At 43.2% G+C, this 24,534-nt stretch overlaps 1 protein-coding gene across 1 annotated transcript in view; it reads left to right on the forward strand.

Moving 5' to 3' along the window:
• The window catches only part of LOC144686486 (A disintegrin and metalloproteinase with thrombospondin motifs 12-like), a 665,462-nt gene that overhangs the window by 502,447 nt on the left and 138,481 nt on the right, over nucleotides 1-24,534 (forward strand). Inside the window, exon 16 of the mRNA XM_078551763.1 lies at nucleotides 5,858-5,999. Within this exon, the coding sequence (XP_078407889.1) occupies nucleotides 5,858-5,999 (142 nt within the window). The remainder of the gene's footprint in view (nucleotides 1-5,857; nucleotides 6,000-24,534) is intronic.

Consider the following 24,534-nt stretch of genomic DNA (forward strand, 5'->3'; position numbering starts at 1 on the left):
AGATTCCCACCTTAAACAAATTAACAGCCAATTCTGGCTATGGAGCAGCCATCTGCAACATGGGGCGGGGTCCCGGGGTCCCTCCCAGCCCGGGGAGGGGTGTGGGAGCCACAGGTAGAGTCGTCCACTGCCTGTCTATTCTTGTTAACATTAGATCCGAGCCATTTAGAACCCTGGGCCTCGTTCCCATTCAGCCACTGAGTTCCTGGGCTGGGAGAGAGTCACAGATTTTTTGTGGAATCAGGGAGAACAGGGCTGGCACTCTGAACTCCACAAAAACATAATTACAAAAAAAAGTTCCGGCCCTATTTGTAGTGGCCACCTTTAGGAAACACTGTTTAGGCCACTTAATGTCTAGTATATAGCTGGGTGGAGACTAGGCGTCACGTAATGGGAGATGGTGGCGTAGTTGTTATAGTTACTGGGTGAATAATCCAGAGGCCCAGGTTAATACACTGAGGTCATAAATTCAAATCCCACTAAGGCAGCTAGTGGAATTTAAATTCAAATTAATTAATAATTTTGAAATGGAAAGCAAGTCTCAGTAACGGTGATCATGAAACTGTCATCGATTGTCATAAAACCTACCTGGTTTGCTTGTCCTTCAGGAAAGGAAATATGCCATCCTTGCCTGGTCTGGCCTACATGTGACTTCACAGCAATGTGCTTGACTCTTAACTGCTCTCAAGGGCATTTAGGGATGGACAACAAATACTGGCCTTGCCAGCGACACCTGTATCCCATGAAAGAATAAAGCAAACCCACTTGAACCTTGAAGTCGTGGTGGGGTCCTATGTATGTCATAGGGTGGCAGCCTTGGCAAAGTGGTATTTCTCTTTATTCATGAGGTCTGGATTGTGGCTGTTCATTGACAATTCCACCATGTTCGATTCAATATAATTTACGTCAGAACATTCAATAACCACACCCTCCACCACATAGACTCACTGTGGCTACAATACTACCACCAGCATGGGCATTTCCACTTCCGGTCATTGCAAAAGCTGCAGTAATTCTGAGGGAAATGTGAGATGGGCAAAAACACAGCCCTGCCAACGTCACTGCATACCAAGAGCAGATAAAAGAAAGGAATATAAAACAGTCATTGGAATGGAAAAGGTACATGTGGAATCTTACTTTCAATTAAATTGTGGAAGTAGGTAAAAGAGAGATGGGTTCAAATGTAGTGCGAGCAACACCTGGAATGGTTTCCAGGAAGTGTAAAGGAGTCAAAAACTAAGATTTTCATTCAGTTAAAACTGTAAAATGAAAGAAGAAACTTCAAGTACAATTGCAATATAATAGCACAGTTAAAATGTTTATGCCAGCACAGTGTGCTGATGAGTGTTTAAATTAAAGATTGGGCCAAAGTAAAAGGTTGTCCAATTTTCAATTTGAGGATATGCCATAGAATAGTGATCAAAAGGATCCTCTGTGAGAGGAAAATAATCGTAACAGCTTTGTGATAGTGACAGCACAATCCCATGTTGAGGTGGACAGGAAGCATACTGGTCTGCATTGGGTAAGCTGTTCTAAATAACTTCTGTGCTGTAAAAGAAGGTGCAGAACAATTGGCCAAGCCTCCCACTGCTGCTCACTGGTAATCAATATCTGTGGATGAAAACAATTTCAGACTCAGCTACATTGACAAATTTGCTCACTTTGCAGGCTCCCACATAAAGTATAGCTACAAATGCAAGGTACTACAGAGCAGTTGTCAACTATGGCTCTACACAAACATACAAAATAGGAGCAGAAGTAGGCCATTCGGCCCCTCGAGCCTGATCCGCCATTCAATAAGATCATGGCTTCCACCTTCCACATTCCACATTCTCATCTACCTCCAATAAATAACCTTTGATTCCCTTGCCTAACAAGAATCTATCTACCTCTGCTTTAAAAATATTCAATGACCCCGTCTCCACCGCCTTCTGAGGCAGAGAATTCCAAAGTTGCACAACACTCTGAGAGAAAAAATGTCTCCTCACCTCTGTCCTAAAAGGGCGACCCCTAATTTTAAAACAATGCTCCCTAGATCTGGACTCACCAATAAGAGGAAACATCCTCTCCACATCCACCTTGTCAATACCGCTCAGAATCTTACATACTTTAATCACTCTTCTAAACTCCAGTGGAAACAAGTCCAGGCTGTCTAACCTTTCCTCATAAGACAACCTGCTCATTCAAGGTATCAGTCTAGTAAACCTCTGAACCACCTCCAAAACATTTACATCTTTCTGCACATAATATTCAAGATGTGGCCTCACCAATGCCCTGCATAACTGAAGCATAACATGCTTACCTTTATTTTTAATTCCTCTCATAATAAAGGATAGCATTCCATTAGTCTTAATTACTTGCTGTACCTGCATTCTAACTTCTTGTGACTCATGCAGTAGAAAACCTAGATCCCTCCGCACCTCAGATTTCTGTAGCCGTTCTCCATTTAAGTAATACTCTGCTTTTTTATTCTTCCTGCCAAAGTGAACAACTTCACATTTTCCTACATTATATTCCATCTGGAAGATTTTTTCCCAGTCACTCAACCCATCTATATCCGTCTGCAACCTCCTTTCATACATACTTTCCCACCTATCTTTGTGTCATCTGCAAATTTACCTACCATGCCTTTATTCCCCTCATCCAAGTCATTGATATAAATTGTAAAAATTTAAGGCCACAGCTCAGACCCCTGAGGGACTCCACTCATCACATCCTGCCAATCGGAATAATACCCATTTATGCATACTCTCTGTTTTCTGCCAGCCAGCCAATCTTCTGTCCGTGCTAATGTGATACCCCCTACACCATGAACATTTATTTTCCGCAAAAATCTTTGATGTGGCACCTTATCAAATTCTGGAAATCCAAGAATAGTACATCTAGAGGCTCCCCTTTATCCACAGCACATGTTACTCCTTCAAAGAACTCCAATAAATTAGTTAAATATGATTTTGCTTTCACAAAACCATGCTTACTCTTTCTGATTATCTTGAGTTTCTTTAAGTGCCCAACTATAACCTCCTTAATGAACGATTGTAACACCTTCCCCACAAAGGACATCAAGCTAGCTGGCCTACAGTTCCCTGTTCTCTTCTTCCCTCCCTTCTCGAATAGAGGGGCTATATTTGCTACCTTCCAGTCTGATGGAACCATTCCAGAATGTAGTGAATTTTGGAAAATTAACACCAACACTTCTACTACCTCATTAACCACCTCTGTTAAGACCCTAGGATGAAATCCCTCAGGACCCGGAGACTTGTTAGTCCTCAGCTCCATCAATTTGCTCTGTACCACTTCCCTACTGATTGTAATTTCACCAAGTTCCTCTCTCCCTTCCGCCTCCTGATTTACAGCTATTACTGAAATGTTTTTTTATATCCTACATAGTAAAGACAGAAGCAAAATAGCAAAATATTTGTTCATTTAATCCGCCATTTCCTTATTATCTACTATTGACTCCCCATTATCACTCTCTGGAGGACCAATGCTCACTTTGCTTAGTCTTTTCCTTTTTAAGTACCTGTAGAAACTCTTGCTATCCGTTTTTACATTTCCAGCTAGCTTCCTTTCATACTCTTAATTTCTTTCTTCTGATTAACCTTTTAGTCATTCTCTGCCGTTCTTTATATTCTTACCAATTATCTAACCTGCCACTTATCTTTGTGCAGTTATGTGCTTTTTCCTTAAGTTTGATGCTTTCCTTAATTCCTTTAGTTAACCACAGATGGTGGGTCCTCTCCTTAGAATTTTTCTTTATATTAGGAATACTTATTCTGAGTATTCTGAAATATCCCCTTAAATGTCTGCCAATGCTTCTCTATTGATCTACCCCCTAGCCTACTGTCCCAGTTCACTTCAGCTAGTTCAGCTTCCATGCTCACATAGTTGCCCTTATTTTGGGTCGTGAGCCTTTGGAACTCTACCTGAAAAGGTTGTGGAAGCAGAGTCTTTGAATATTTTTAAGGCAGAGGTGGATAGATTCTTAGTAAGCAAGAGGGTGATAGGTTATCTGAGGTAGTAGGATGCAGATTTGAGGTTACTATCAGATCAGCCATGATCTTATTAAATGGCAGAGCAGGCTCAAGGGGCCAATTGGCCTACTCCTGCTCCTTGTTCGTATGCTCGTATGTCTTAGACCCACTGTTCTCCCTTTCAAACTGTATGTAAAATTCAATCATATTGTGGTCGCTGCTACCTAGGAGTGCCTTCACTCTGAGGTCATTAATTAATCCTGTCACATTACACAATACCAAGTCTAATATAATCTGCTCTCTGGTTGGTTTCAGAATGTGTTGTTCTCAAAAACTCTCTTGAAAGCATTTTATGAACTCCTCATCCAGGCTACTACTGCCAATCTGATTTTTCCAGTTTACATGTAGATTAGTCACCCATGATTTTTGCTGTCCCTTTTTCACAAGCATCCAATATTTCTTCTTGTATAGTTTGTCTTACATTGTGGTTACTGTTAGGGGGCCTTTAGACCGCTCTCATTAGAGCTGGTGCAGGCACGATGGGCCAAATGGCCTCCTTCTACACCGTAACAATTCTGTGATTCCCTGACCCCTTTCCCCTACTATTCCTTATCTCCATCCAAACCAATCCTACATCCTGACCTCCTGGACCAAGGCCATTTCTAACCATTATCCCAATGCCATCCTTGATTAGCAGTGCTACCCCTTCACCTTTACCTGGTTTGCTATTCTTCTTGAATATCAAATGCCCCTCAATATTCAGGACCTAATCCTTGTCCTCCCGTAGCCACGTCTCCATAATGGTTATCAGATCATATTAACTTACTTCAATGTGTCCTATCAATTCATTTACTTTGTTATGAATCCTACACGCATTCGAATACACAGCCTTTAGTTTTGTCTTTTTGTTATCTTTGTAACATCTAGTCTTGACTTTTGGTGTATTCTTAGGTTTTATCTCCCAGTTCCGTCCTGCTATTCTATGACGCTCATTTCCCACATTACTATTATGGTCTCCTGATTTGAACCTACCCCTTGATTTGCCACATCTACCTAAGCTTGATCCCTCACTGCCCCCTGTTTAGTTTAAAGCCCTCTCGACTTCCCTGGTTATGCGATTCACAAGAACACATGTCCCAGCACAGTTCAGGTGTAGGCTGTTCCAACGGTCCAGCCCACACTTTCCTCAGTACTGGTGCCAGTGCCTCACGAACCAGAACCCACTTGTCCCACACCAGTCTCTGAGCCACACATTCATCTCTCTAATCTTATTTTCCCTATGCCAGTTTGCATGTGGCTCAGGTAATAATCCAGAGATTATTACCTTTAAGATTCTGCTTCCTAATTTGGTACCTAGCCCCTGATACTGACTATGCAGAACCTCCTTCCTTGTCCTGCCTATGTCATGCCTACATGGACCATGACGATTGGATCTACCCGCTCCCACTGTAAGTTCCTCTCCCAAACCCTGGCACCAGACAGGCAGCACAGCCTTCTGGACTCTCATTCTTTGCTGCAGAGAACATTGTCAATCCCCCTCATTATACTGTCCCCTACTTCCGCTGCACTCCTGTTTGCTCACTGCCTTCAGATGAGAAAAAGAACATGATGGAAACAGTGCAGAAATTGGAGGGGAGAAAAAACAGAATCAGAATTTAGCGTTGAATTTGCATTATGTTTGGTTGAAATGTGAATCCAAAGAAGCAATCAATCTTAATTTTCTAATTCAGATGAACCTGAATAGACCTGAGTCGAATCCAGTTCAGAAATGATGCTGGAGCATATTCATGTACCAGCATACTAGGTATTGCAAAGAGGGTGATTGCTTTCTTTCTGAAATGTTTAGTTTACAATCCTTTTAACAGTAAAACTGTAACTTACAGCTATTGTTCCAAGAAACAAACCCTGGAGTACGTTACGAGTACACTATCAAGAAAGATACAGAGAAAGAGAACACTATAGGACAGCCAGAGTTCTTCTGGAAATTCGGAGCTTGGACTGATTGTAGTGCTCCATGCGGAACAGGTAAAATAACTACAAATGGTTCCCTGATAGGAACAAAAAATGTTCTCCAATTCGTAGCATAACTGAGCACCCTTCAACACATTCTTTCTCTTAAAGGTATATTTTCCTATTGAAGCTTGTTGTAACAATTATACTTCTCCCACACCATCTTTTTAAAAATTTATTCATTTATGCATCATGGGCGTCACTGGCTACGGGACATTGCCCATTCCTAATTGCCCTTTGAGAAGATGGTGGTGAGCTGCCCTTTTAACTGCTGCAGTCCATGTGGTGTAGGTACACCCAGAGAGCTATTAGGATTTTGACCCAGCAACAGTGAAGGAACGGTGATATAGTTCCAACTCAGTATGGTGTGTGGCTTGGAGGGGAACTCACTCAGAGGGTGGTGAATCCTTGGAATTCTGTACCACAGGGGACTGTGGAGGCTCAGCCATTGAGTATATTCAAGACAGAGATTGATAGATTTCTAGATATCAAAGTATATGTGGATAGTGCAGGAAAATATTGAGGTAAAAGCCGTGATCCACTTGAATGGCAGAGCATGCTTATGTTCCTTAAATTTGACGCCGAAATGGCCCAGCTCCACTTTTAAAATGACACCCTCTTGTTCTCAGTTGCCTACCAGAGAAAGCAATTTATTTGTATCTACCTATGAAATCACTTGTTAAGTTCAAACAATTTAATGAGATCATCCTTTACCTTTTGAACTCAAAGGAGCACAAAACAAGATTCTGTAACCTGAATTCTCATAATTTAATCCATTAAGTCCTGTTATAATTCTGGTGAATTCACATTGTAACCCTTTCCATGCCAGTATATATTTTCTAAGTTTCAGTGCACAATATTTAACATTGTCTTCCAGCTAGACTCTGAGCATGGCTTTGAAAAATTGAAATGTCACTTTCCTCACTTTTGAATTCCACCACCCCCTCTCCCCCTAGAAATGAAGGCCATCGTTTCATTAGACTTTTAGGCCTAAATTGAATAGTCGGGAGAATTCTCGGCTTCGCAAACCTGACTGAAGAGAAAGTGCTCCGGATGTTTGGATTTTCTTTCGGGGATGGGGCGGGGGGATGGGGGGTAGGGGTGGTGCGGATTTATTGGTGCCATGCCTACTGCCCCCAGAAACATTTCAGAGGTGGCATAGGGGCTGCCAGCTGCAAAAAAAACACAATAAAACAAAAAATAGCCCTCTGCCCCACACCACCTCATTTTCCACACACTCCTCATGCCCCACCCATGCCACCTCATGCCCCCATCCATCCCCCATGCCCCCCATACCTCCAAGCTAACCTGTGCCCCCAGCCAAGTCCCCATGCCCCTCTTACCTTCCCTGCCAACCTGTGCCTCTCTGCCCCATGCCTCATGTCCCCTCTAATGCCAATCTATGCCCCTGTACCAATATCCATGGCCCTTATAACCCCTGTGCCAATCTACACCACTCTACCAACTCTCCATAGCCCTTTATAGCTCCTAAGCCAACTTATTTCCAACTTATGGCAATCCAACCCACCCCGCCCCCCACCCAGTACCCTTTACCCTTACATCCTCTATGCCAACTGACCCAGTATCTACCATGGGCAGATGTCAGGGCTCATACTGAGAGGAAATAAAGTAAAGCTCTAAGTGTCTATTGATGAATTCACTACTTCAAAAAACACTCTCCTTGCTTAAAAAAACTACATTTAAATTCCTTCAGCCACTTAACTCCTGATAACAAAAAGCATTTGTATTCACAGCCCACATCAAAACTTTATGAGCACTTGGAGCTGCCAGTCAAACTGTGAACTGACAGGTACCCCACCGTTATAATGGTAGGTTGTGAAATCAGTCATGTGGCACAAATCCTATAATCTTCAGGCTTATATATCCTTCAGTGTTATGTCAACAAATCACTTTTTTTAAGCTTCTGACTGTACTTTTTTTTATTTAATGGCCAGGAGATTTAAATCCCTTGACAGCTGATATATCTAATGGGCTTTACAGCTCCAAAGGGTTTATCCATGTTTTACGCGCATTATGTCTACTTTTAACAATCCCAAAGGGATTGATCTCTCCCAAATGGTGTTTTACTTCTTCCAAAGGGCATCTTGCCTTTCCCAAAAGGCACCTTACCTCTCCCAAAGGAGCCCTGGGACCATATCCAAAAGGATATCTTACATCTCAAAATAACCCTGGTAATTTTAGACCTTCTCCTGCCAGGTCTAATGTGCACAAGTTGCCTTTCCTGCTCCTTTATAGCGATAATCATATCAGACTGAAGGCAGCTGCACTTTTAACATGTGCAAAGTTTGGTCTGCCCTTGTTCCCCCTCCTGCGAAAATGAAGGTGGGGGGCGGTGCGGCAGGGCGATATTCGCATTCGGGGGTGGGACTTCAGGATTCAGGCCTCCGGTGGCATTTTCACAAAGACAGAGCTCCTCTCTGTCTGCGGGAAAATTCAGGCCTTAATTACTTTTTGTCCTTTTGTCACTTATAGTGATTTGTGCTCATGGTCTACTATAGCCCTTTCTACCTCAACACTACCTAGTCCTACACCATTAGAAAAGTATTCTGACCTGTCTTTCTCAGTTTCAAAGGTGATGACCTCACACTTCCCATTTTGAGCTCCTTCTACCATAGTTTTGCCCAGAGTGATAGGGGATATGTTAGTTAGGGTGGCCGTAGACATGACTCCAGGATGGCATGTTCCCTCCCTGGTGCCAGGGTCAAGGATGTCACAGAGCGGCTGCAGGACATTGTTCCGGTGGGGGTGATCAGCCAAATGTCGTGGTCCATGTTGGTACCAATGACTTAGGTAGGATGGAGGATGAGATTCTGACAGCAGATTTCAGGGAGTTAGGAAGGAGATTGAAAAGCAGGACCTCTAGGCAGTAATCTCAGGATCACTTCCAGTCCCACGTGCAAATGAGTATAGAAATAAGAAAATTAAGCAATTAAACACGTGGCTGGAAACTTGGTGTAGGAGAGTGGCCATCAGCTTTCTGAGGCATTAGGACCGGTTCTGGGGAAGGTGGGAGGTGTATAAGCCACACAGTCTACACCTGAATAGGACTGGGACGAACATCCTCACAAGGAGATTTGCCAGTGCTGTGGGGGTGTTAAACTAGATTGGCAGAGGGATGGGAACCTGAGGGCAAATTTAGAGCAGGGAACAGGAGATAGAGAATTAATGAGTGACTCTGAAAGACAGAGAAGCACAGGTTAAAAATTGTACAGCATAGGAATTTTGGCAGTGTTAAATGCAAGGAGTATAGCAAATAAAACCGATGAGCTGAGGGCACAGATAGATATGTGGCAGCATGATATCGTCGCTATAACAGAAACTTGGCTTAAAGAGGGGCAAAATGGCAGCTCAACATCCCTGGATATAGAGTTTTCAGGCAAGATAGAGAGGGGGGTAACAGAGGTTGGGGTGTAGTATTATTGGTTAAAGAATCAATTACAGCTATAAGGAGGGATGATATACTAAACGAAGCATCAAATGTGGCTATATGGCTTGAGCTCAGAAATAAAAAAGGGGCAGCCACATTGCTAAGAGTGTACTACAGGCCCCCAAATAGTGGAAGGGAGTTAGAAGAGGCAAATTTCTGCATTCAAAAACAATAGGGCAGTAATAGTTGGGGACTTCAACTAGCCTAATATCAACTGGGATACAAACAGGACAGAGGGCACAAAGTTCTTGAACTGCATTCAAGAGAACTTTTTCAGCACATAACAAGCCCAACAAGAGGGGGCATAACTCTAGATTTAGCCTTAGGAAATGAAGCTGGGCAAGTGGATGAAGTAGCAGTGGGGAACCATTTTGAAGATAGTTACCGTAATACAGTTACATTTCGCATCATTATGAAAAAGGACAAAGATAGAACAGGAGTAAAAGTTCTACATTGGGGGAAGGCAAATTTTACAAAGCTGAAAGGCGAACTGGCTAAAGTCAACAGGATACAGCTACTAAAAGGGAAAGCAGTGTCAAATCAGTGGGAGGCATTCAAAAGTGAGATTCTACGGGCATGGTGTAGACATGTCCCCACAAAGAAAAAGTGGTACTTCCAAATCCAGAGCCCCCTGGTTATCCAGAAGCATACAGGCCAAGGTAAAGCAGAAAAAGAAAGCCTATGACAGTTGCTAAAAGTTTAATACTGCAGAAAACCTAGAGGAATGATAAAAGTACAGGGATGAAGTAAAAAAACAAATTAGGAAAGCAAAGAGTGGATACAAAAAAAATTGGCAGGTAAAATCTAAGAAAATCCCAAAGATGTTTTACCAGCACATTAAGCACAAGAGAATAACTAAGAAAAGGATAAGGCCTATTAGAGATATACAAGGTAACTTGTGCTTGACGCTGAAGATGTAGGAAGAGTTCTCAATGAGTACTTTGTCTCTGTCTTCACTAAGGAGAGGGATGATACAGAAATTCTAGTTAAAGAGGAGGAGTGTGAAATATTAGATAAAATAAGCATAATGAGAGAGGATGTACTGGAGGGACTGACATCCTTGAAGGCGGTTAAATCACCAGGGTCGGATAGATTGCATCCCAGGTTGAAGGAAGCCAGGGAGGAAATAGCTGATGCTCTGAGGATCATTTTCCAATCCTCACGAGATACAGTTGAGGTACCAGAGGACTGGAGGTCTGCAAATGTTGGACTATTATTTAAAAAGTGTGCGAGGGTGAGCCAGAAAATTATAGGCCTGTCAGTCTGACTTTGGTGGTGGGCCAATTATTGGAATCAATTCTGAGGGACACAACAAACTGTCACTTAAAAAGGCACAGGTTGATCAGGAATATTCAGCATGGTTTTGTTACGGGAAATTGTGTCTTACTAACTTTATCTAATTTTTTGAGAAAATAACAAGGAGGATTGATGAGGGTAGTGTATTAGATGTTATCCAAATGGATTTTCGTAAGGCATTTTATGAGGTCTCACAGGACAGACTGGTCAGAAAAGTGAGATCCCATGGGATACAGAGGAAGGTGGTGAGTTGGATCCAAAATTGACTCAGTGGCAGGAAAGAAAGGATAATGGTCGATGGATGATTTTGCAAATGGAAAATGGTTTCCAGTGGTGTTCCACAGGGCTCATTACTTGGTCCCATGCTGTCTGTCGTATATATTAATGATTTGGACTTAAATGTGCGGGCATAATTGGGAAATTTGCAGATGTCACAAAAATTGGCCGTGTAGTTGATAGTGAAGAGGATAGCTGTTGTCTCCAGGGCGTTATCAATGATTGAGTGGATGGAAAAGTGGCAAATGGAATTCAATCCAGAAAAGTGTGAGGTAATGCATTTGGGAGGACAAACAAAGCAAGGGAATACTCAGTAAATGGGAGGATATTGAGAGGGGTTGAGGAAGCAAGGGACCTTGATGTGCATGTACACAGGTTCTTGAAGGTTGTAAGACAGGCGGATAAGGCAGTAAAGGAAGCATCACAGAATCACAGTGCAGAAGTGGCCCTTCGGCCCATCGAGTCTGCACCGACACGTGAGAAACACATGACCTACCTATACCTATCTAATCCCATTTACCAGCACTTGGCCCATAGCCTTGAATGTTATGACGTGCCAAGTGCTCATCCAGGTACTTTTTAAAGGATGTGAGGCAACCCGCCTCCACCACCCTCCCAGGCAGTGCATTCCAGACTGTCACCACCCTCTGGGTAAAAAAGTTTTCCCTCACATCCCCCCTAAGCCTCCTGCCCCTCACCTTGAACTTATGCCGTCTTGTGACTGACCCTTCAACTGAGGGGAACAGCTGCTTCCTATCCACCCTGTCCATGCCCCTCAAAATCTTGTAAACCTCGATCAGGTCACGCCTCAGTCCTCTCTGCTCCAACGAAAACAACCCAAGTCTATCCAACCTTTCTTCATAACTCAGATGTTTCATCCCAGGCAACATCCTGGTGAATCTCCTCCACACCCTCTCCAGTGCAATCACATCCTTCCTATAATGTGGCGACCAGAACTGCACACAGTACTCCAGCTGTGGCCTCACCAAGATTCTATACAACTCCAATATGACCTCCCTACTCTTGTAATCTATGCCTCGATTGATAAAGGCAAGTGTCCCATATGCCTTTTTCACCACCCCACTAACATGCCCCTCTGCCTTCAGAGATCTATGGACACACATGCCAAGGTCCCTTTGTTCCTCAGAACTTCCTAATGCCATGCCGTTCATTGAATACTTCCTTGTCAAATTACTCCTTCCAAAGTATATCACCTCACACTTTTCAGGGTTAAATTCCGTCTGCCACTATGTCGTTTATATAAATAACAAATAATATGGGACCGAGCACAGATCCCTGTGGTACGCCACTGGACACGGGCTTCCAGTCACTAAAGCATCCTTCTGTCATCACCCTCTACCTCCTACAACTAAGCCAATTTTGAATCCACCTTATCAAATTACCCTGTATCCCATGTGCATTTGCCTTCTTTATAAGTCTCCCATGTGGGACCTTGTCAAAGGCTTTGCTGAAATCCAGATAAACTACATCAACTACACTACCCTCATCTACACACCTGATCACCTCCTCAAAAAATTCAATCAAATTTATTAGGCATGACCTCCCTCTGACAAAGCCAAGCTGACTATCCCTGATCAAACCTTGCCTCTCCAAGTGGAGATAGATACTCTCCTTCAGAAATTTCTCCAATAGTTTCCTTAACACTGACATGAGACTCACTGGCCTGTACTTTCCTGGCTTATCTCTACAACCCTTCTCAAATAGCGGAACCACATTAGCTGTTCTCCAGTCTTCTGGCACCTCCCCCGTGGCCAGAGAGGAATTAAATATTTGGGTCAGAGCCCCTGCGATCTCGTCCCTTCCCTCCCTCAGCAGTCTGGGACACAAATCATCCGGACCTGGAGATTTGTCCACTTTTAAGCCTGCCAACACCTCCAATACCTTGTCACTCCCTATATCAATTTGCTTAAGAACCTCGCGGTCTCTCCCCCCGAGTTCGATACCTTCATCCTCATTCTCTTGGATGAAGATGGGTGTGAAGTATTCATTCAACACTCTAGCAATGTCCTCTGGCTCCAACCATAGATTGCCCCCTTGGTCAGTTATAGGCCCTCCTCTTTCCCTGGTTATCCTCTTCCCATTGATATACTTATAGAATATCTTGGGATTTTCCCTTATTTTACCAGCCAGAGCTTTCTCATATCCCCTCTTTGCTCTCCTAATTGCTTTCTTAAGCTCCACCATGCACTTTCTGTACTCCACTAATTCCTCTGCTGATTTGCTTCCCTTGTACCTGCTAAAAGCCTCTCTTTTCCTTCTCATCGTAACCTGTATATCTCTGGTCATCCATGGTTCTCTGCGCTAGTTACTGCTTCCTATCACCCTCGAGGGAACATGTTGAGCCTGTACCCTCCCTGTTTCCTTTTTGAACACCCCCCACTGTTCCTCTGTAGATTTCCCCACAAGTAACTGTTCCCAGTCTACCTTGGCCAGATCCTGCCTTATTTTACTAAAATCCACTCTCCCCCAATCCAAAATATTTTTTTGCAACTTGTCGATTTCTTTGTCCATAACAAACTTAAACCGTACCATGTTGTGATCGCTATCACTAAAATGCTCGCCCACCACCACCAGTCCGGCTTCATTCCCCAGAATTAGGTCCAGCAATGCATCGTCCCTTGTTGGACTCTCTACATATTGACCTAAAAAGTTCAAGAAATCCACTCCATCCAAACCCTTAACACTATGTCTATCCCAATTAATGTTGGGAAAGTTGAAATCACCTAATATAATTACCCTATTGTTATTGTTTTTACACACCTCCACAAATATGTGCACATATTTGCTCCTCAATTTCCTGCTGACTATCTGGGGGTCTATAATAAACGCCTAATAATGTGGTTGCACCTTTTTTATTCCTAAGGTCTCCCCACAAAGCTTAATTTGATGCCCCCTCCAAAATATCATCTCTCCTTACTGCAGTAACGACTCCTTAACTAATAATACGCCTCCTCCTCTTTTACCCCCTCCCCTGTCTAGCCTGAAGATTCTATATCCCGGAATGTTGATCTGCCAATCCTGCCCTTCCCTCAACCATGGCTTTCCTTTATTGGGTGAGGTGGTTGAATGCAAAAGCAGGGATGTAATGATGGAACTGTATAAAACATTGGTTCGACCACAGCTGGAATTTTGTGTACAGTTCTGGTCAACATGTTACAGGAAGAACATAATTGCTCTGGAGAGAGTTCAGAGGAGATTTCCAAAAATGTTGCCAGGGCTTGAAAACTGCAGCTATGAAGAAAGATTGGATAGGCTAGGGTTGTTTTCCTCAGTACAGAGGGGGCTGAGGGGTGACCTAATTAAGGTGTACAAAATTATGAGGGGCCTAGATAGAGTAGACAGGAAAGACCTGTTTCCCCTAGCTCAGGGGTCAATTACTAAGGGGCATAGATCTAAGGTGATTGGTGGAAGGATTAGAGGGGACATGAGGAAAAGCTTTTTCACCCAGAGAGTAATGGGCATCTGGAATTCACTGCCTAAGTTGGTGGTTGAGGCTGAAATGTTCAACTCATTTAAAAAGTACCTGGATCTGCACCTGAAGTGCTGTAACCTACAAAGCTACGGACCAGGTGCTGGAAAGTGGGATTAAAAATTCTCTTTTTTGGCCGGCGTAGACACGATTGGCTGAATGGTCTCTTTCTGTGCCACAACCTTTCTATGGTTCAATCTGCCTATCACTGCCTGGACCCTGGCATTGATTTCCCTTCCCATTCCCCAATAGAACTAATGCCAACTGACCTTTGCCCCTGCCTTTTAAATGCTAACAGAAGGCAAGGCCTATCCTCTCTCGCTATTTTCCTCTAATCCTATCCCTCCTACTGCTTTTCTCAAGGACTGCCTGCTGGAAGCTGGTTCTAGGACTAGCGTAACAGCAGTTAAAGCTTTCATGTCCGCAGTGGGGGCAGTGGACCCAGCAATAGACCTCATTTCCTTCTATCAATCCCCCTTGTATTTTTCTTTGTAGGCCTTGGTCTGTTAAAGTCCACAAAGCTATATTTTTAAAAAAACTTTCTAGTTGTTTTAAAACAGTGGTCCAATTTTGACTCAGCAGCAATCACTGCTGACATCGACTAAATCTCTGTATGAACGTACCATAATCCCCTTGGTAAAAATTGTGTCTGCTTTGTGGGAGGATTCTCAGTGCAGGCTGTGGCAAAACCCAGTAGTGCAGGCTATTATAAGTGAAAAAGGCAGGCATTTGTGGGCAAGGTTTACCATCGCTGCACCATGAAAACTGTATAAAGCAGGCTGCTACAATAAAAAAGCATTGAAAAATCTGACTTAGTAGACATAATAGTAGACACTTTTCAAAATAAAAAAAATTTAAGCATTTTTAAGGAGTACATAATTTTGATCAGATTAATTATTTTATAAAGTGAGATTTAAAATTTCTAAAATCATGCTAAATTGTCATAGATTTTACTTTTTAACAAGATTTATCAGACTTAGAAAAGGTTTCATGTTAAAAAAAATCAATTAATTTTAACTTTGAAAATGATGTGGTTCCTCAATAAATGTTTACGATTTGAGAGGAGACCCCTTATGTTGCAGGAAGCCAGGTGGCAAAGTAAGAACTGGAGCCAATCTTTACACACGTTTATAAGCATTTATTTTCATAGATAGTCATTGCAAATGTGCACCTCCTCACCCCACCACCACAGTTTCAGTCTGTTCTTTTTTATGGAGGCATAAGTGAAAATATACAAGTGACACCTTACGCTGGAAATACAGGTGTAAAGCTTTAAATTGTAACTAATTAGGATTAACAGACATTTAACCCAAATTTGCGCTGGTTCCATACTTGCCTTCTGAAGTAATGAACCCTCGGGGTAATGTTGTTGGTCTTCTGCAACTTTCAGATTAGTGTATTATGGTGCGGTTGTGCACTCTGGAGGTTGCAACATCCAGTAGTAGTGAAGAGTGAATGTGATATTGGTGATACCACAAAATTTGGTCCATTATTTTACACATTTGAAATTTCTGGTAGTTAAAAAAAAAGGTGATTGAAAACAAGTTTGACAAAGCAGTTTGAGAAATTTATGATAATATTCTCTTACTACGTATTAACAGATAATGTGTGTCAGAAAGTGTGACCCCTTTAACATTGAAAATATTTATCACAGCATTGCCTGAAGAAGGAACAATTATTATTGGTATGTCAAATGAGTTTTCAATGAAACACACATCCCTCTCCTGAACTTAATATATAAATAAACAATCTTCCACAGTGCTGGGTGCTGACCACCAAGCCTCCCCTTCTGCTCGCCATGTAAACCAGTATTGTTAATGGTTCTCTCTCTTCAAGTGTTCAAGTGTAGCCCTGCTCTCCTTTAAATCTTCTGCAATCACCCTTCCTGAAAACAAAACAACCGTTGACACTTGCAAACAATAGTTCCTCTCCAAAGCCCTTAAACATGTTATCACCTCCCAAATCTGTGCCCATCTTGCCTGAAATTCCATATTTGAATCCCTCCAATCAAGCTTCTGCCCCCGCCACAGTACTGATACTGTTCTTAACAAAGTCATTGGGCAGAATTTTGCTGTCGTCGTGCGGGAGGCGGGCCCGACACTCCGACGCGTAAAATGACGCGCGATTATGTCAGCCGTGCGTCCGCACCTATTAAGGCCGTTAAAAAAGCAATTAAAGTTGTCAGCAACGTTGCCCGTCCAACTTTAAGGTTGGCAGTTGGGCGAAGGGCCCAAGTGGCCTTTGCGTTTTTTCCACGGGCAGCATGAGGTTTGCTGAAGGTTTTATGAAATAATTAATTAAATTTTGCAAAATTCACAAACATGTCCCATTTCATGTGACACTGTCACATGATGGGATATGTTTAAATAATTTATTACTTAATTGGTCCACCTGCATAAAATGGCGGCGTGCAGCCCATCACGGACGGCGATCAGCTCCACACCCACCCCCTCCTGCTCCCGCCCAGCCCACCTGACCTAGTTAAGATTCTACCCATAAATAACATCCTATGTGACTGTGACAAAGGTAAATTATTCTTTCTTATCCTCCTCAGCTTGTCTGTAGACTTTGACATTGTTCATCTCACCAACCTTCTCCAACACCTCTCCTCTGTTGCCTAGCTGAATAGGACTGCTCTCACCTGGTTCCATTCTTATCTATCTAATCATAACCAGAGTATCACTTGCAATGGCTTCTCTTCCTGCTTCTGCACCATTATCTGTGGTATCCCCCAAAGATCAATCCCTGGCCATCTCCTATTTCTCATATACACGTTGCCCTGCAGCAACATCATCCGACAATACACATTAGTTTGCAAGTGTAAGCTGGCAATACCCAGCTGTACCTCTACCATCTCTCTGAATTCCTCTTCACTGTTGCTAATTTATCACTGTGCTTATTCAACACCCAGTACTGGATGATTGAGAATTTTTTTCCAATTAAATATTAGGAAGACTGAAATCCAGCTTACTGAAAAGAGAGACATGTTGCTGAAGCTTTTTGTCTTGCACTCATAAGGACAAACGTAAGAATGCCAAATTTCAAACAATTGCAGAGAAAAGGGTACTGATTGGTTGGCAAGTCGACTCTGATAGGCTGAGGTGTTGCAATGAAGAAAGCAACGAGGAACTGTAGGCTCCCCAAGCTCCCTCAAAACAGGTGCAGGGTTTGAACAAATTCCTTGAGTAGAATTTTGCTGTCGGTGAGAAGGGGTCCACTCCCCAATGCGTAAAATGATGCTGGTGATGTCGGGCGGAACACCCGATATCACCCCGCCCATTTAAATTTTCAGGAATTTTCAGGCGCAGCAAAATCGGCTGCGGGCCCGCCGACCTGTCAATGGCCACTTGAGGCCATTGACAGGATCAATTAACCAATTAAAGGACATGCCTGTCCAACCTTAAGGTTGGTGGGTCGGCCAGGAGCCCCGGCGGCAAATAGAGCGATGGGATGAGGTTTCATGTAGGGTTTTAAAAATTGTATTAAAGTTGTTATGTAAATTATGAACATGTCCCAACTCAACATGTAAGGGAATTTTCTTTTCTCTATTTTTAATATTTTTCAAAGTCCAGGCGATCTCCCTGAGGCTGCACTTAGCCTCAGGGAGATGTGCACTCTTTCATGCACATGCATGAAAGAGCGCACTCTCGATTTTAGGGATTCCCCCCACCCGCACAGGGAGCGCATAGTGCTTCCCATTGGACATCACCCTGGGTGTGCCTTTATTGGCCCGCCCGCAAAAAATGGCTGTGTGGCCCCGATCGCTGGCGGCGATCGGCTCCGCGCCCGCCCGCGATTGGGTCAGGCCCACCCGCCTGACAGGCAGAAAATTCTGCCCCTTATGTTTGCAGAGAATAGGTCTCTGTGTATGAATGTATGTTGCTTCTAGCAAGTGTATATGAGCCAATAGTTACCCATTACTTTCCCCATGGCAATGCCTCTGCCAATCAGAATCAACTTGCCAACCAATCAGCATCCTTTTTTCCTGTCATACAAATTGTAGTGATTGTTTGGAATTTGGCATTCTTGCATTTGTCCTGAGGAGAGCAAGAGGAAAAGCTCTGGCGACATGTTTCGTTTCAGCGATGTTAAAGGCCTATACTACCAAAAGACTGAAATCACTTTTCAGTTCCAACTTCAATCTCCCTTCTCTAGTCACTGACTCCATCCCTCTGCCTGGCAACTATCTGAAACTAAACCAATCTAAACTAAACTAAACAATCTTCGTGTCATATTTGACCGCAAGATGAGCTTCCAATCTGATGTTCACCCCATCACTAAAACCCCTATTTCCACCCCTTAACATTGCTGGACTTTGCCCCTCCCTCAATTCATGTGCTGCTGAAACCATCATTCATGGATTTGTTACTTCTAGAGCAGGGATTCCAAAACCGTGAGTCGTGATTCCCAGTGGGGGTGTCTAGACTTGACTATTCCAATATGCTTGTGGCTGGTCTCTGACATTCTACCACACATAACCTTGAATCTGCTACCTGTGTCCAAACTCGCACCAAATCCTGTTTACCTATCTTGGCCTAGACTGGCTTCTGGTGAAGCAACATCTTGATTTTAAAATTCCCATCTTTGTTTCCAAATCGCTCTATGGCATCTCCCCTCCCTATCTCTGCAACCTTCTGCAGCCCCATAACCCTCCAAGGTATCTGTGTTCAACTAGTTCTGGCCTTTCGAACATCCTCAATTTTAATCACACCAAATTTGTGGCTAGGCCTTCAGGTGCCCAGAATCTAACCTCTGGGATTCTCTCCCTACACCTTTCTGCCTCTTTTACCCATTTTCCTCTTTTAAGATACTCTTTAAAACTTACCTCTTTGTCCAAGCATTTTTTCATCAATTTGTGGCTCAGTGTTGTATTTTTTTTTCAAATGCTCCTGTGAAGCATCTTGGGACATTTTATTATGTTAAGCGTGCTTTTTAAATATAAGTTGTTGCAGTTGCTCCAAAGTAAGTTGAAGAATGTGGTCGCTATTTTACCTGCATCTGATGGTTTGTTTTGCTGTTTATTTTTACCTCACCCCTTCAGCTTTTGCTTGTTTACTACTTTCCTTCTGGATGGGTGGGACTGTGGTACATTGTGCTGGGTAGTGCTGTTACCGACAACTGCAGGCTGGAAGGTATGGAAGAAATGGCCCTGGTGGGAAGACTGGCCTTGATTTAACATTTCATCCAAAAGATGGCACCTCTGACAGCACGCCATCGCCTGAGTACTGCACTGATGTGCTTAAATGTTAACGTGGGGCTTAAACACATGATCCTCTCACTCAGAGATATGAATGCTACAACTGAGCCAAAGCTGGTGTGATACATTTCACATCACAAATTACAGGATTAACAGATACTGCGGGTACTTAAAAGCAGGAACAAACAAGCTGTACATCAGATTTAATACATAAAGGATAGATAAGTCTGTAGCACCACAGATGGTTCAGCTACACAGGAGGGGAGGAAGAAGAGTAGAAGAGCAATAGTGATAGGAGATTTGATAGTCAGGGGATCAGACAGCCATATCTGCGGTAGTAAACTTGACTCCTGGACGGTATATTGCCTCACTGGTGCTACGGGTCAAGGACGACACAGAGCTGTTGCAGGACAACTTTCTGGGGGAGGGTGAATGCCAGAGGTCGTAGTCCCCATTGATACCAACGACATAGGTAAGAAGAGGGATTTGTTCCTGAATGCAGATGTTATGGAGTTAGGAAGGAAATTAAAAAGCAGGACCTCAAGAGCAGTAATCTCAGGATTATTACCAGTGCCATGTGCCAGTGAGCAGAGGAATAGGAGGATTGACCGATTGAACACGTGGCTCGAGAATTGGTGTCGGAGGGAAGGCATCAGATTTCTGAGGCACTGGGACCGGTTCTGGGGTGGGTGGGATGTGTACAATTTGGACGGGTTACACCATAACAGGACCGGGACTGATATTCCCGCAGGGAGTTTTGCTAGTGTTGTTGGGGGGGGGTATAAACTAGCTTGTCACGGGGGTGGGAGCCTAAGGGCTAGCTCAAATTGGAAGGAAGTTACACAGGTAACAGGAAGTAGAAAAATAGCAAGCAAAATTAGAAGGCAGGTGAAACAAAGGTGAGCATCAACTAAGCTTATGATGCGGAATAATGTCAAAAAGACAAAGTTAAGGGCACTCTACCTGAATGCACGCAGCATTCACAACAAGGTCGATGATTTAAAGGCCCAAATTGAGGCAAATGATTATGATCTAATTGCCCTTACGGAAAAGTGGCTACAGGGTGACCAAGACTGGGAACTGAATATTCAAGGATATTTGACATTTAGGAAGGGCAGACAAAAAGGAAAAGGAGGTGGTGTTGCGCTGATAAGAGATGGGATCAGTACGTTAATAAGGGAGGATCTTAGGTTGGAAGAACAAAATGTGGAATCAGTTTGGGTGGAGCTAAGAAACAGCAAGGAGCAGCAAATATTGCCAGGAGTTGTTTATCGGCCTCTAAACAGTAGTGGCAATGTGGAGCATGGTATTAATCAGGAGATTAGTGAAGCATGTAACATGGATAATACAGTAATCATGGGTGACTTCAATCTGCATATAGACTGGCTAACCTAATGAGCACTAATGCTATGGAGGACGAGTTCCTGGAGTATATTAGGGATGGTTTTCTGGAGCAGTATATAGAGGAACTGCGAGAGAACAGGCTATTTTAGATCTCGAATTATGTAAAGAGAAAGGGCTAATTAACAATCTTGTTGTATAAGAACCTTTAGGGACGAGTGACCACAATATTGTAGAAATTTACATTTGAAAGTGAGGTAGTTCATTCCGAAGCCAGGGTGTGAGGGGCAAATTGGCTGAGGTGGATTAGGAAAATACATTAAAAGGTATGACGGTACATAGGCAATGAATAGTCTTTAAAGGATCAAAAGAAGTCAGTCAGCTGTGGCTAACAAATGAAGTTAATGATTATATAAGATTAAAAAAAAATGTCTATAGAGTTGCCAGAAATAGTAGTAAACCTAGGGTTGGGGGGATTTTAGAATACATCAAAGGAGGACCAAGAAACTGACCATAAGACATAGGAGCAGAAATTAGGCCATTCGGCCCATTGAGTCTGCTCTGCCATTCAATCATGGCTGGTAAATTTCTCAACCCCATTCTCCCGCCTTCTCCCCGTAACCTTTGATTCCCTTACCAATCAAGAACCTATCTATCTCGGTCAAGAACCTATCTATCTCGGATAACTGATAAGGAAATGAAGAGTAGAATATGAATGTAAACTAGCAAAAAACATAAAATTGGACTGTAAAAGCTTCTATATGTGTGTAAAAAGGAAACGTTTGTCTAAGACAAATGTGGGTCCATTACAGACAAAGTCAGGAGAATTTATAATGGGGAATAGGGAAATGGCAGAGAAGCTAAATATCTGTTTTCACTGATGAAGATACAAGAAATCTCCCAGAGTTAGCAATCCAAGGGACTAAGGAGAAAGAGGATTTGAAGGAAATTAGTTTTTAGTAAGAAGGTTGTACTGGAGAAATTAATGGGACTAAAAGTTGATAAATCCCCAGGACCTGATATTCTACATCCCAGAGTATTGAAAGAGTAAGCTATGGAGATAGTGGATGCATTGGTAATCATCTTCCAAAATTCTATAGATCTTGGAATGGTTTCAGCAGATTGAAAGGTAGAAAATGTCACTCCATTATTTAAGAAGGGAGGGAGAGAGAAAACATGGAACTACAGACCTGTCAGCCTTACATCAGGAGTAGGGAAAATGCTACAATCTATTATAAAGGACATGATAAGTGGACCCTTGGATAATAATGATCTGATTAGGTATAGTCAATATGGATGTATGAATGGGAAATTGGTCACACCGCAGATAAAGGGACTTGAGGAAGGAAGGGAATGGGTGACCACCAGGCAGTCCAAGAGAAACAGGCAGGTAGTTCAGGAGTCCCCTGGGGTCCTGCTCGCAAATCGGTATACCAATTTGGAGGCTGATGAGGGCACTCCAGCGAGTGCAGACGGAGCCAAGCTTCTGGCACTACAAGCAGCCTGTCTGTACAGGAGGGGAAGAAGGGAGGAAGAGCAATAATAAGAGGGGATTCTATAGTCAGGGGAACAGATAGGCGCTACTGTGGCTGTCAACATGACTCCAGGATGGTATGTTGCCTCCCTGGTACCAGGGTCTAGGATGTCACTGAACGGCTGCAGGGCATCCTGAAGGGGGAGGGTGATAAGGCAGAGGTCATGGTACATGTTGGTACCAATGACATAGGTAGAAACAGGGATGAGGACTTGCATCAAGAATTCAGGGAGTTAGGCAGTAGACTAAAAAGCAAGACCTCTCGGGTTGTAATCTCTGGATTACTCCCAGTGCCACGTGCTAGCAAGCACAGAAATAGGAGAATAGCGCAGATGAATATGTGGCTTAAGAGTTGGTGCAGGAGGGAGGGTTTGAGATTCCTGAATCACTGAGACCGTTTCTGGGGAAGGTGGGACATGTACAAGCAGGACGGTCTACATCTGAACCAGAGTAGGACTAACATCCTTGCGGACGGGTTTGCTAGTGCTGTTGGGAGGAGTTTAAACTAATTCGGCAGGGGGAGGGGACACAGAATGTTAGCAGAATAGGGACACATCATAATACAATAAAACAATCAAGTAAGAGGGAGTACAGCTGCATTAAGTTTCAAGGGAGTAAGGCAAGGTTGGATGGCCTCTACTTAAATGCCAGGAGTATTACAGGTAAAACAGATGAGTTAAGGGTGAGGATTGACATATGGAATTGTGATATAGTAGCCATCACTGAGACGTGGTTGAGGGAAGGGCAGGATTGGCAGGTCAACATTCCGGGATACAGAATCTTCAGGCGAGACAGGGGAGGGGGTAAAAGAGGAGGAGGCATTGCATTATTAGTTACTGAGTCAGTTACTGTCGTAAGGAGAGATGATATCTTGGAGGGGGCATCGAATGAAGCTTTGTGGGTAGAGCTTAGGAATAAAAAAGGAGCAGCCACATTATTAGGTGTTTATTATAGACCCCCAGATAGTCAGCGGGAATTTGAGGAGCAAATATGTGCACAATTTGTGGAGGTGTGTAAAAGCAATAACAATAGGGTAATTATATTAGGTGATTTCAACTTTCCCAACATTAATTGGGATAGACATAGTGTTAAGGGTTTGGATGGAGTGGATTTCTTGAAATGTGTACAGGAGAACTTTTTAGGTCAATATGTAGAGGGTCCAACAAGGGACGGCGCAGTGCTGGACCTAATTCTGGGGAATGAAGCCGGACAGGTGGCTGAGGTGGTGGTGGGGGAGCATTTTAGTGATAGCGACCACAACATGGTACAGTTTAAGCTTGTTATGGACAAAGAAATAGACAAGTTGCAAAATAATGTTTTGTATTGGGGGAGAGTGGATTTTAGTAAAATAAGGCAGGATCTGGCCAAGGTAGACTGGGAACAGTTACTTGTGGGGAAATCTACATAGGAGCAGTGGGGGGCATTCAAAAAGGAAATGGTGAGGGTACAGGCTCAACATGTTCCCTCGAGGGTAATAGGAAGAAGTAACAAGAGAACCATGGATGACCAGAGATATTCAGGTTACGATGAGAAGGAAAAGAGAGGCTTTTAGCAGGTACAAGGGAAGCAAATCAGTGGAGGCATTAGTGGAGTACAGAAAGTGCAGGGTGGAGCTTAAGAAAGCAATTAGGAGAGCAAAGAGGGTTTATGAGAAAGCTCTGACTGGTAAAAGTAGGGAAAGTCCCAAGATATTCTATAAGTATATCAATGGGAAGAGGATAATCAGGGAAAGAGTTGGGCCCATAAGGGACCAAGGGGACAATCTATGGGTGGAGCCAGAGGACATCGCTAGAATGTTGAATGAATACTTCACATCCGTCTTCACCCAAGAGAATGAGGATGAAGGTATCGAACTTGGGGAGAGAGGCTGCGAGGTTCTTGAGCAACTTGATATAGGGAGTATTGGAGGTGTTGGCAGGCTTAAAAGTGGACAGATCTCCAGGTCCAGATGATTTGTGTCCCAGACTG

The sequence above is a fragment of the Cetorhinus maximus genome, chromosome 1, assembly GCF_964194155.1.
Source record: "Cetorhinus maximus chromosome 1, sCetMax3.hap1.1, whole genome shotgun sequence".
In the NCBI taxonomy this organism is placed as follows: Eukaryota; Metazoa; Chordata; class Chondrichthyes; order Lamniformes; family Cetorhinidae; genus Cetorhinus; species Cetorhinus maximus.